Raw genomic sequence first — 14036 nt, 5'->3', positions numbered from 1 at the left:
ATTAAACTTCAGTATACTAACATAACATAAGTGTGCAGACAATTAGAAAAAAAAAACATTAACATTTAAAGGAGAATGTTATGAAAACATAGCAGTTTAATATCATTTGAATCTACAGCAGTGGGGACATTAATTTGTGTTATTTTACTTGAAATCACCATTTCACTGGACTTAAACTGCTCACGCTTTCACAGCAGGTTAACTACACACATGCCTGACAGTTATAATCTAAATATGAGTTTCATTTACAACTATAAATACTTGGTGTTATGTGCCTTTCAAGCTGATATCCCAGCTGGTAGCTCATTTTGAGCGGATCACTGAATCAGTGAGCTGTTGACTCTTTCTGATTCACAAATGAATCGTTCAGAGTGACTTGTGAAGCGATTCAACAGGTTGATTGTACAGAATCGGCTCATTCAGACGCTCTTGTGTCTCAGAGCAGGTGGTGATTTCTTCAGATCAAAATAATGAAGAACAAATGCAGTGGAGGAGAAATGATTTTATGCACTGTTTGGAATGCAGTGAAGTAAAGTTTCCCAAAATAAAGAAGTACAGTAACCGTAAAAACACTCTTGTTCCTGTCCACCACTGCCAGCAACTGATTTGAATTCATTCAAACTCTACTGAAATGATACACATGGAAATGAGCAGATTGGAGGAGTTATTTCTGGTCAGTACTAAGTTTAGCACTGGCCCTTGAGTCGGAAACATCACATCACAGCCGCTGCTTCTGGTTCGGCTCACAGACCTCATCGCTGCCTCTGCTTTCATCCGTTTGAGACTCATTTCTCTCTTTCAGTTTCCAGAATCTGGGTATTCAGTGCGTGAAGAAGAAGGATGTGGGAGATGCAGTTTCCTGTCGCCTGCAAACACAGAACAACCCCTTTAATAGTAAGAAACACACACCACTGATGAAGAGCAGCTGTTGTGAAGGGATGGAGTGTGTGAGTAAGTGTGTGTGTGTGTGTGTGTGCAGTTCCTGAACCCAAGATCTGGGAGGAGGAGTACGATCTGAACGCGGTGCGCCTGTGCGTCCAGGTGTCCATCACGCTGCCCAGCGGAGAGCTGTACCCTCTGGAGCCCGTCGTCTCTCAGCCCATCTACGATAACCGTGAGTCCCGCGCCGGACACGCGTCTGACCGCTAGCACGCTGAGCCTGACCGCTCTGACCCTCTCTCGTCCTCAGGAGCCCCCAACACGGCCGAGCTCAAGATCTGCCGTGTCAACAGGAACTGCGGCAGCTGCCGCGGAGGAGACGAGATCTTCCTGCTGTGCGACAAAGTGCAGAAGGGTGCGCAGAATACACAGAAAACACAAGCCAGTCATTTAGCATCTCTGAGACACTGTTATAGCTTTATTAACTCTTTCCTGCCCAACACACAATTTTCTGGGTGTGCGTGTTTTCACTGTTAAACACTAGGGGGCGCTATTACACATCTCCTGAAGGAGTTTAGAATCACTCGATCAAAAACACAGACCAGGAAGATGCAGAAACGAGCGATCTCATACGTCAGCATTAGGGATGTGATGAGATCTCGTGGCGCGAGATCCGATGTGTCTCGCGAGAACGTGACGATATCCTCCCAAAACAATTTGCAGTGTTTACATTAGAGCTGCACAATTAATCATTTAAAGATCGCGATCTGGATTCAAACATCCACTCGATCTTATTCCTGAAAGACAACGATTCAGCTGTGTGTTTTGTGACTGTTTCACATCGCGAGCGTCAGTGGAGCGCGAGAAGCAGGTTTTGTCTCTGCCGATGTTAATGAATCATTCATAGTTTGAGTTTAAACACTCTTTCTCTACAGTAGCGATCAAATGAAAGTATCTTAACAGTTGTATGCCTTGTATAGCATTTACTCTTCCTCCAGTAGGTGGCGACAACTGCCCGTTTAAAAAAAGTATTTGTCATTGAATCATTCACTCAGGAGATTCCAGTAGATCTTTATGAACTGAGACACTGACTCTTTCATTGATTTTTTTAAATATTTTTTTTAATTCAAATTAATACTGATACTCTAGATGGCGCAGTCTGATAGGTCTAACTCAATCTGACCTAATGACATCATCATCACACTGCACAGCTGATTGGTTTTCTCCTGTATCAGTAGCCAATGAGCTTCACACTTCAGAACAGCTGACATCAACATCTAAGATAAGCGAATGCTCTTTTAATACATACTGCTGTGTATATTTGAATAATCTAACAAAAAGAATACAAAAATCAGCAAAAAATAAACCAACACAAACAAGTTTAAACTAAGTGTCATGTTAGCACATTGCATCGTATGCATCAGCGAAATATTAAGCATATTAGCAGCAGCATTTAGCATCTGTGTTTACAGCTGGAGCAAAGGCAGTTTAGAGCATGTAATCGCTCTGATGGAACATGGTAAATGAAATAAGCATTCTTGTGTATGCATTTCTACTAGGGTTCACCATATACATCGGTGTAATCTCAATGTTCACGATCGTTTTCAAAGGTCAGTGTTTTCATCGTGATGAGTGTGTGGTTGATCTCAGCTGCACGCAGCGTCAGAAGAACGTTTATCGCAGTCATATCAATGACAGTGTTGCAGAAAGAAGGGATTTTAGAGTTATCGCTTAAGATCACTATCTATGGTTGATGTAATCCTGAATGAAATGTATTGTAGTTAGTGCACAATCTGACTTTGCTGCAGCCTGGAATTGAACTGCTGGTTTCGTCTGGTCAGAGGAGAACTGGCCCCCGACTGAGCCTGGTTTCTCCCAAGGTTTTTTTTCTCCATTCTCTCACTGATGGAGTTTTGGTTCCTTGCCGCTGTCTCCTCTGGCTTGCTTAGTTGGGGACACTTCATTTACAGCGATATCGTTGACTTGATTGCAAATGATTGCACAGATACTATTTAAACTGAACTGAGCTGCATGATGACATCACTGAATTCAATGATGAACTGCTTTAACTGTCATTTTGCATTATTGACACTGTTTTCCTAATTAATGTCGTTCAGTTGCTTTGACAATCTGTTTTGTTTAAAGCGCTAAATAAATAAAGATGACTTGACTTGACTAGTGAAAATAAATTTACACTCTGCTACATACACTCCAAATTCACTAAACACATCAGTAACATGAACTGTAACCCTGATATTCTGCTTTTTTCAGTTCAAATTCAGTCTACCCAGGAGTTTTGTGCACTGTAACCCTGATAACTTTATCTACACCAGAGAGTAAATGGCATGCATCAGCTAACTTTGTCTGTCTCATTGCACAAACATGAATTAACAAGCTTTTACTCTGCCGCTGGGACTGATGAAGTGTAGAAAATAACGGCATGTATCAAATTACTAAATTATAACATTTGCTCAGGTGGATTCTGGGGTCTTATCTATCGGATTGCATCTTTTTTTCTTCAGAAACGTGAGAGAATCATGATCTCCAATTTATATATATAAATGATTCTCAATTTATCCGGAATCGTGCAGTTCTAGTTTATATGTTGTTTATTGCTGCATATAATTAATTAAAATAGAAGTTTAGTTTCATAAAGTATAAGTTTGTTGCATTTTGTGTTTTTCAGTTGAATAAGAGACTATTTTCCCCTTTATATTTCATCGAGGATTTCTTTTAAAAAAGTCTAAAAATCTTGTCTCATCTCGTTCTCGTGGGATAAGTGTCTCGTCACACCCCTAGTAAGCATATGCGTATGTAAAAATAATGCGATCATCAACGCTAACAGCATCAAAATGAAAACTGCCTAATGTTAGTGAGTGAAATGTGGATCCAGAAAGTGTGCAAGCTTTGGGAGTAATGATGGAAGTCATCTACTGCAGCTTTGTTTTGATAATATTATTGAATATGATAGCTTTTTGCTCAATATGTGCTTTTTTGTGAATCCTACCCACATTCAAGTGTTGATAAAAACAATGCTTGTAGCTTGAATAAAACTATTTTTGTGTGTGTGCATGAAAGTAGAGGCTCTGATCTTTATTTTGATATATTGCATGATCACATATTCATACAACAGAATATTCTCAGGGCCATGAAATTTTAGTGAAAATTATCAAAAACGCTGGCAGTGGCTGGCAACATTTTTCAAAAACACTGGCAGGAAAGAAGTTAATATCTTTAATTTTTATATTTTGTGTTGAAATTTAAAGAACGTTGGTTTTGTTTTGGTCATTTTTATTAGTTTCGTAATAAACTGTAGTGGAAAACTTATTAAATTATTATAAAAATGAGAGTGATGCCTTGGCAACCAGCTGAAATAAAGTAAATTATTATTTTTTCAGCTTGTTTTATTTGTGAGTAAGTGTTTGTTTGTGAGTACTGCTATATTTGTGAGTAAGTGTTTGTTGTGAGTACTGCTATATTTGTGAGTAATTGTTTGTTGTGAGAACTGCTATGTTTGTGAGTGTTTGTTGTGAGTACTGCTATGTTTGTGAGTAAGTGTTTGTTGTGAGTACTGCAACGTTTGTGAGTAAGTGTTTGTTGTGAGTACTACTATGTTTGTGAGTGTTTGTTTGTGAGTAATGCTTTTTTTGAGTGTTTGTGAGTACTGCTATGTTTGAGAGTAGGTGTTTGTGTTATAACTGCTATGTTCGTGAGTAAGCGGTTTTTTGTGTGTAATGCTATGTTTGTGACTGTTTGTGAGTAATGCTATGTTTGTTGTGAGTACTGCTATGTTTGTGAGTGTTTGTTTGAGTACTGCTATGTTTGTAAGTGTTTGTGAGTATTGCTATGTTTGTGAGTGTTTGTTTGTGAGTATTGCTGTTTGTGAGTGTTTGTTGTGAGTACTGCTATGTTTGTCAGTGTTTGTTGTGAGTACTGCTATGTTTGTGAGTGTTTGTTTGAGTACTGCTATGTTTGTGAGTGTTTGTTTGTGTGTACTGCTATGTTTGTGAGTACTGCTATATTTGTGAGTAAGTGTTTGTTGTGAGTTAAGTGAGTACTGCTAAGTGTTTGTTTGTGAGTACTGCTATGTTTTGTGAGTAAGTGTTTGTTGTGTGAGTACTGCTATGTTTGTGAGTTTGTTTGTGAGTACTGCTATATTTGTGAGTGTTTGTTGTGAGTACTGCTATGTTTGTCAGTGTTTGTTTAATACTAATTCTATGACTTTTAGTTTTTGTTAGTAATGCAATACTTCCATACTTTTTATTAATACTTCTATATTAATGCTATATTAATAATAATTAATTCTATGATTAATACTATGCTTTTTATAGACATGTGCCGGTATTCGGTAATGCGATATATCACGGTGATGAATATGCACGATATTGTTATCGTGGGCACTTCTAAATACTGTGAATAATTATATATTAAAAATTATTCTGAATTTGGAATGCATTTTAAGAATACTATTCCCATCAACTGGTCAAAATGCACAACATCGCTGTATCCTGCTTGAAAGACTGTGCGCTCTGATGTAAACAAGCAAGCTTGAGAAGCACATGAGGAACACATGAGAGATGCGAATGAAAACACTTTCACTCTCTGACAGCAGATGGCGCTACACTGCAGAAAATGCAGCCCTTACCCTGGAAACCCCATAAATTAAGCAGCTGGGCTACTTTCTAAAACATATTTAAATAATTTTAAATAGCCATTCAGATTTGTGTATTTGCTATGGTGTTCATCACAGAGCCAAATACTTAAATATTTAGACTTAATAGGCTATTTATTTTCAAACTTTTTTTCATTTTAATCTGGGATACAACATACCCCAGATATTGTTTGAAAGTGTTTTGATTCTTTATTGTTTTTTCACACTTTACATTAGGGCTTCATTAGTTAAAATTAGTTAATTCATTAGTTAACATAAACTGCCAAATGTAGAATTCTTCTGAACATTCATTAATCTTTAATCTCTATATAATAACACGTTGTTAAAATCGAAAGTTGCAGCTGTGTTATTTAATGAGCTAACATGAACTAAGACTTGTGTTTTGTTTTAACAAAGATGAATAACTTCGGCAGCAAATGTAGCTATTGCTCATTGCGAATGTTAATGCATTAACTAATGTTAACTAATGAGGTCTAATTGTAAAGTGATTACCTATGGGTCTTTATAGTTCTTTTGCACTTTAATCTGTGTAAAGCTTTTAACTTTATCTATTTTTCCGTATTGCTTAATTGTATTTAAATGTTCAGTTATTTTTTGTTATAAGAAAAAAAATTATTTAACCTGTTATACTGTATTATGACCACTTTTTTAAACTAAATTTCAATACTGATAATACCGTATACCGTGATAAAAGCATTAGCAATTAATCGCAACATGAAAATCTGATACCGGCATATCCCTAGTTTGTGAGTAATGCTATGTTTGTGAGTGTTTGTGAGTACTGCTATGTTTGTAAGTGTTTGTTTGTGAGTATTGCTGTTTGTGAGTGTTTGTTTGTGAGTACTGCCATGTTTGTAAGTGTTTGTTGTGAGTACTGCTATGTTTTTGAGTAAGTGTTTGTTTGTGAGTACTGTTTTTGTAAGTGTTTGTGAGTACTGCTATGTTTGTAAGTGTTTGTTTGTGAGTACTGTTATGTTTGAGTTAGTGTTTGTTGGTGAGTACTGTTATGTTTGTAAGTACTGCTATGTTTTTGAGTAAGTGTGAGTAATGCTATGTTTTTGAGTGTTTGGGTACTGCTATGTTTGCGAGTAAGTGTTTGTGAATACTGCTATGTTTGTAAGAGTATGTTTGTGAGTAATGCTAGGTTTTGAGTGTTTGTTTGTGAATACTGCTATGTTTGTGAGTGTTTGTGAGTACTGCTATGTGAGTAAGTGTTTGTGAGTAAGTGTATGTTTGTGAGTAATGTTGTGTTTTTGAGTGTTTGTTTGTGAGTAATGCTATGTTTGTGACTACTGCTATGTTTGAGTAGTAAGTGTTTGTGAGTGTTTGAGTATGCTATGTTTATGAGTAAGTGTTGTAAGTTCTGCTATGTTTGTGAGTGTTAGTTTGTGAGTACTGCTATGTTTGTAAGTGCTTGTTTGTGAATAATGCTATGTTTTTGAGTAAGTGTATGTTTGTGAGTAATGCTATGTTTGTGAGTGTTTGTGAGTACTGCTATGTTTGTAAGTGTTTGTTTGTGAGTACTGCTGTGTTTTTGAGTGTTTGTGAGTAATGCTATGTTTGTGAATAAGTGTATGTTTGTGAGTAAGTGTTTGTTTGTGAGTACTGCTATGTTTGTAAGTGTTTGTGAGTACTGCTATGTTTGTGAGTAAGTGTATGTTTGTGAGTAATGCTGTTTTTTAGTGTTTGAGTACTGCTATGTTTGCAAGTTAGTGTTTGTTTGTGAGTAATGCTTTTTTTGAGTGTTTGTGAGTAGGTGAGTAGGTGAAGTGTTTGTTTGTGAGCTATGTTCGTGAGTAAGCGTGTTTTGTGACTGTTTGTGAGTACTGTTTTGTTTGTAGCTATGTTTGTGAGTATTTGTGAGTAATGCTATGTTTGTGACTGTTTGTGAGTACTGTTTTGTTTGTAAGAGTAATGCTATTTATTACTGCTATATTTTTGATTAAGTGTTTGTGAATACTGTTTTGTTTGTAAGTGTTGGTTTGTGAGTAATGCTATGTTTGTGAGTAAGTGTTTGTTTGTGAGTACTGTTTTGTTTGTGAGTACTATGTTTTGTTTTTGTGAGTAATGCTATGTTTGTTGAGTACTGCTATGTTTGTAAGTGTTTGTTTGTGAGTAATGCTATGTTTGTGAATACTGTTTTGTTTGTAAGTGTTGGTTTGTGAGTAATGCTATGTTTGTGAGTACTACTATGTTTGTGAGTAAGTGTTTGTTGTGAGTACTGCTATGTTTGTGAGTGTTTGTTGTGAGTACTGCTATGTTTGTGAGTTTTTGAGTGTTTGTTTGTGAGTACTGTTTTGTTTGTAAGTGTTTGTTTGTGAGTACTGCTATGTTTTTTGAGTAATGTATGTTTGTTTTGTGAGTACTGTTTTGTTTGTTTGTGAGAGTGCTTGTTTGTGAATAATGCTATGTTTTTGAGTAAGTTTATTTATTACAGCAATGCCATTTTTATGAGAGTACTTTGTGAGCAATGCTTTTGTTTGTTTGTGTAATGCTATGTTTTTGAGTAAGTGTTTGTTTGTGAGTACTGTTTTGTTTGTGAGTGTTTGTTTGTGAGTACTGCTATGTTTGTGAGTAAGTGTTTGTGAGTAATGCTATGTTTGTGAGTGTTTGTTTGTGAGTACTGTTTTTGAGTAAGTGTTTTTGTTAATGCTGTTTGTGAGTACTGTTTTGTTGTAAAGTGTTGTGAGTAATGCTATGTTTGTGAGTGTTTGTTTGTGAGTACTATGTTTTTGAGTAAGTGTTTGTTTGTGAGTACTGTTTTGTTTGTGAGTACTGCTATGTTTTTGAGTAAGTGTTTGTTTGTGAGTACTGCTATGTTTTTGAGTGTTTGTTTGTGAGTACTGTTTTGTTTGTAAGTGTTTGTTTGTGAGTACTGCTATGTTTTTGAGTAAGTGTTTGTTTGTGAGTACTGCTATGTTTGTGAGTAAGTGTTTGTTTGTGAGTACTGTTTTGTTTGTGAGTACTATGTTTTTGAGTAAGTGTTTGTTTATGTGTAATGCTATGTTTTTGCTGCTGTGTGCTCTAGAGGACATCGAGGTGCGTTTCTTCCAGGACTCGTGGGAGAGCAAGGGCTCGTTCTCTCAGGCTGATGTTCACCGGCAGGTGGCTATCGTCTTCCGCACGCCTCCGTACCATGACCCTAACCTGACGGAGCCGGTGCGTGTGAAGATGCAGCTGCGCAGGCCGTCCGACCGCGAGGTCAGCGAGGCAGTGGACTTCCAGTACCTGCCGGCCGATCCGGGTGAGCTCCTGGAGAAACATCACAGTATCTGCTACAGCTGCAGTCTCTATATACTGTACAGCGCCACATGTATTCACTTCAGATGTGTGCGGTAGAGTTACTCTCACTTATTCACAGTCACAGAACTACATTATCTGCATCTGCTTTAAAGCCTTGCTGGTCAAATGTTTCATTCTCGTGCTGTTCTGACATGTGCTTTCTCTGAGCACCTACAGCTGAAATGCACTAAAAAGCCTGTCAAACTGCACCTGATTACTGAACTAGTTATCTTTTGTGATAATACTGTCAAAACACACAAGGTTTACATATAGACTCAGTTGGTTATGTCTAAAATGAAAGTAAACAATTGCAAGAAAGTCGGATGCTCGTCTGTATATTAGATGCGTCCAGCTCTTAAAGAGAGTACTGAACATGCAGCCGACTGTCATTAAAGAGATAGTTCACACTGAAATTTACTCACTGTCACATTGTCCCAAACCTGAAACCAAACATTTCCTGTTCCACATTGACTTATAAATAGCATTTATATGTTCAGCAGGAGAAAGAAACTCATTCAGGTTTAAAATATAGGGAAAAAAATACAGCAAACTGGTTTTTCAGGTTCTTCAAAATAAATTTTGATGAGTTTAAAAAAAATTATTTATACCATTCCTTTTAACTATCCCTTTAATGTTAATAAAGTCCCTTTAATGTTAATAAAACAACAAAAACTCAAGAGAAAAAATCACTCACTGCTCTTGACTGAAGAACTTTAATACAACTAATTTAGGAATCAGTCTATATAGTGTTTTATTTTATATTTGTTCATTCAGTATCTTGAATGCTCCTGTTAAATACGCCTACTGTACCTGAAAATAAAGCACTGTTTTTTTTTATTAGTAAAATAATATGTAGTTGTAATTTGTGTCTTTGTTCTTATTTTAAAATAACAAAGATAAAATAATGACAAAGTTTTTTTTTTTTTTTTTTACCCACTTTGGGCCTAAATAGCCGCCATTCTTTGTTTTATTTTGTTACCTTGAAAGGCTTTGTCTTTATAAAAGGGAAATTAGTTTGACTGTACTGCTAGGACAACTTGCAAAATATTAAAAATCATGACAAAGAATTGTGATATTTCTAAAGAATGGTGATCTATTATATAGTTTGTTGTGTGTGTGTTGAATGAGCAGATGAGCACAGGCTGATGGAGAAGCGCAAGAGAACAGAAGGGATGCTGCAGAACCTCAAACTGAGCAGCATCATCACAGGTGAGTGTGTGTGTGTGATCATCACAGGTGAGTGTGTGATCATCACAGGTGTGTGTGTGTGTGTGTGTGTGTGTGTGTGTGTGTGAGATCATCACAGGTGTGTGTGTGTGTGTGCTGTGTGTGTGTGTGTTGTGTGTGTGTGTGTGTGAGATCATCACAGGTTGTGTGTGTGTGGTGTGTGTGTGTGTGTGATCATCACAGGTGCTCTGTGTGTATCATCATCAGTGTGTGTGTGAGTGTGTGTGTGTGTGTGTGTGTGTGTGTGTGTGTGTGTGTGTGTGTGTGTGATCATCACAGGTGTGTGTGTGTGTGTGTGTGTGTGTCAGCGTAGTGTGCTACTGAACACACAGAGCTCTGTGTAATCATCAGTGTGTGTGTGTTTATGTGCAGGATCCTCCATGCCTGCAGACAGAAGGCCGTTTAGTATAGCTAAACGAACACTGGGCATCTCTAAACCCACAGCGGCCAGCAGCCTCCCAGCAGGTGACCAGTTGACCAGATCTAACTGATTCATGTGGATGATTAGGAGCTAAAGAAATAGTTAAAATGAGAATATGCTGAAAATGTGCTCATCCGAGATCAGGATGAGTTTGTTTCTTCATCAGGTTTGTAGAAATGTTGCACTGCATCAGTGTCTCAGCAATGGATGCTCTGCAGTGAATGGGTGCCGTCAGAATGAGAGTCCAAACAGCTGATAAAAACATCACAATAATCCACAAGTAATCCACAGCACTCCAGTCCATCAGTGAACATCTGGAGAAGACAAAAGATGAAACACATCCAGCATTAAGACGTTTTTTTAACTCAAATACATAGAGTCTATAATCCATAATAACACTTCCTCCAGTGAAAAAGTGCATCTGCTGTCGTCTCTCACATCAAAATCCAGACACATATTTGTTTAGAGCTGTTTAAACGCTGCTTGATCTGTGCAGATTTCTCTCCTGATTCACACCAGAACACTTTTTCACTGCAGGAAGTGTATATGTATAATGTGGATGTGTGATTCTCGTGTAAAGCTCTCTCTCTCTCTCTGTGTTTCAGTGGCGTCCGCAGGTGTGTCGGTGAAGCCGCAGACGTCCTCGTTCTTCGCTCCTGCCCCGGGTCAGCTGTTCGCTCCGGCCGCTCAGAGTTCACTCAAACTGGATCCGCCGAGCTCCAGCTCCACCGGCGACACGTGGAAGTTCCTGCAGAGTCTGACGGTGGACTCCCAGCCCAAAGCGCCGGCGTTCCCGAGCCAGAGCGTCCCGCAGGACTTCCCCACGGTCAACCTGTCGGACCTGCAGGACTTCCCCCTGAGCAGCTTCCTCCCGGCCGAGCCCCCGAGCGCCGCTCCCCAGGACACCTTCAGCGACGAGCTGCCCGAGTTCCCCAGCTTCTCCGAGGTGGACAACATCAACATCGAGGATTTCCAAGCGCTGCTGGGCGAAGCCAGGCCTGCGGACGAGCCCGCGGGGGGCAGCGGCTCCACCTGGATGTCCTTCCCTCCCAGCATCGCCAGCCTCATCCAGAGCGAGAGCATGCTGGAGAGCACGGCCCCCGCGGCCCCCGCCGTCCTGGACGATCTGGAGGTGCTCAGCTCCATCGACGACGACCGCTTCATGTCCCTCTTGTCCAGCTCAAACCAGACGGGCTTTCTGTCCGGACACCCCACCTAAAGCACCGGGCGCTCGTGTTCCTGAGGACTCCTGACCGGTGTGTGTCTTGATGAACCCTTTCACACAGTGCCTTATCGAGCGGCTCAGCCAATCACTGCGCAGCATCCACAGCCTCGCCGACCAATGACTGTTGAGGACACTGAGCAGTTATGACCTCTGTAGAATGTACTTCTTAAAGTAAGAAGAGTCTGTTAACACTTTTAAAGGAGCATCACACCATTTCTGTCTTATTTGAAACGGTAAACCTGTGTTTTGAAGCAAGAAATGAAAAACAATAAAGTTTTCATTTGATAATTTAATTAATCTTTTAAAGAGGGATAAAACATTGACAGCTTAATTACTCTTTTAAAAAGTAATGGTTATATGCCATTATTTTCTCACCAAAAATAATACATGTGTATTAAATCATAAATCCAGAAAAATTAAGACAACAGAGATTTTCCGGAAAACAAAGTAAAAGATTTCATAGGGCACTATTGTGTAAAAATGTAAATACGTTATTAGACTGTTGAAATGGTATTACAAACATGTGAGTAAGCCATTAAACTGGACTGAGAAGAATAAAGTTACTGATTTCAATATCATTTTTTGTTAAACTTATAATAAATTGTTGCTTATTAAAAGCAAAAATGCTTTTTAAGCACTACTTTGTTATTAGTAAAATGTCATTTAAACTAAAATGGAATCAGGAAAATCATAGAATTGAAAGTAAATGGCCCAAAATGTAATTTCTGTTCAACTTTAATGAATTGTTTGTGATATTGTGTAAGGTTTATGCTTTCAGTGAATCAGACAAGCTTTGTGGGTACTACAGTTGAATAAACCGTCGAACCAGGATCCAGAAAACTGTTTACATGCAGGACTAGCCCTAAATCAGTGGGTCGTCGTGTTAATCTAGTGCACGCTGAAGCTTCAGATCCGTCAGTCTTGTCTGTAGCTGGTGATCCTGGCGATCTGTTACATTACTCTTGAGTTACTGACAGCTGCGCTCCACATTCACATGCTTGCACCTCAGAGGACCAGTGTCTGATCTGAAGAGGAGCTTCTTCAGTGCAGTAATCCTTCGTGATGCTCTGTTGTGTTTGTAGGTGTGACGGCGCTCCACTAGCTCGGGAAGAGACACGGAGGGTTGTGAGGCCTTACTGCGCTTAAACCTCTGGTTCTGACTCCATTCGAGTGATGTACAAATCAATGAATGTGCTTTTGTACTATTATTTGAGCTGTAATAAATGCATTTACATCTTACCATTCTGGCTTTTTCATAAATTTTGAGTTTATATCTCACAATTCTGCCTTTTTTGTAATTCAGAGTTTATGTCTTGCAGTTGACTTTTCTCATAATTTTGAGCAAATCAGATTTTTTTTCTCATAATTCAGATTTTTTTTTTTATATTTTGTTTACATCTATAATCCTACATAATTTATTATTTTTCTTGTAATTCTCAATTTACATCTCACAGTTCTGACATTTCTTGTTTTCTGACTTTTTCCTCAAAATTCCCGGTGAAAAAAGTATTCCTCCATAATGTACTTGAAGTGCTCTATTTTCACACACTAATTTTGTACTTAATATACTAAAAATTATTCTTGTGAGATCATAAGTGTACTCAACTGCGCTGTTTTGAGACTCCATGAATACAAACTAAAATGCACTTCTATGTGTTTAAAAGTATGTGTGTAGTCACCACTTGAGTGCACTAGTGCATGAAAGATGGGTTCAAGTGTGTGAAAATAGAGCACTTTAAGTACATTATGGAAGTGCACGTGTTTTTCACATGGATTTTGTGTTTATGTCTCGTGATTCAGCCTCTTCTCATTATTCTGTGTTTCTCTGACTGTGATGCAGATCACGATCGGAGGAGGATCTGTGTTGTGCACAGACTAAACACGCTTTAGTGTTATTATGTGACTGCTTTCTCTCACAGAGCAGCACCGCTTGCTGTAAAGTAAAAATTGTGAGATATAAATTTGCAATTGTGGGAGTTGTAACAATTTCAAATTGTGAGGTGTAAACTCAAAATGAGGAAAAAAGTAAGAGTTCTTTCAAGTTCAGCGGCTGGCTGGGGTCCAAGCGGACCTCACAGGTGAACCGGAGCAGAGCCGATGGGTCACTGTGGGGTCACACTACTGGGACGACGCTGCTGGACAGCTCACTGAAGTAAGCTTGTGTTACTGAATGACAATAATAACCCGCAACAAACTGCTGCACACTGTAACATGAATAAAACTTGTATCGATGTTATTGGTTACTTCAATAACGCAAGCTTACTTCAAGCTGCCTTGAAGGACAAGAGCTCATCTTTACAGACTGAGACGATCGAAGGTCAAATATTAGT

The 14036-nt window shown here is 38.6% G+C and overlaps 1 protein-coding gene across 2 annotated transcripts in view; it reads left to right on the top strand.

Moving 5' to 3' along the window:
• LOC109093910 (transcription factor p65-like) overlaps positions 1-12945 on the top strand; it is a 19035-nt gene extending 6090 nt beyond the window's left edge. For both annotated transcript variants that reach the window (XM_042726902.1, XM_042726900.1), the window contains 7 exons: positions 803-894; positions 980-1114; positions 1190-1294; positions 8580-8795; positions 9965-10042; positions 10433-10525; positions 11087-12945. In XM_042726902.1, the coding sequence (XP_042582836.1) occupies positions 803-894; positions 980-1114; positions 1190-1294; positions 8580-8795; positions 9965-10042; positions 10433-10525; positions 11087-11700 (1333 nt within the window). In that variant the 3' untranslated portion in view covers positions 11701-12945. The remainder of the gene's footprint in view (positions 1-802; positions 895-979; positions 1115-1189; positions 1295-8579; positions 8796-9964; positions 10043-10432; positions 10526-11086) is intronic.
• Positions 12946-14036: the final 1091 nt, after the last annotated feature.

This window comes from Cyprinus carpio, chromosome B7, assembly GCF_018340385.1.
Source record: "Cyprinus carpio isolate SPL01 chromosome B7, ASM1834038v1, whole genome shotgun sequence".
In the NCBI taxonomy this organism is placed as follows: domain Eukaryota; kingdom Metazoa; phylum Chordata; class Actinopteri; order Cypriniformes; family Cyprinidae; genus Cyprinus; species Cyprinus carpio.
Note: the sequence above shows the minus strand (reverse complement) of the source record. Positions and strands in the feature narration are given on the sequence as shown.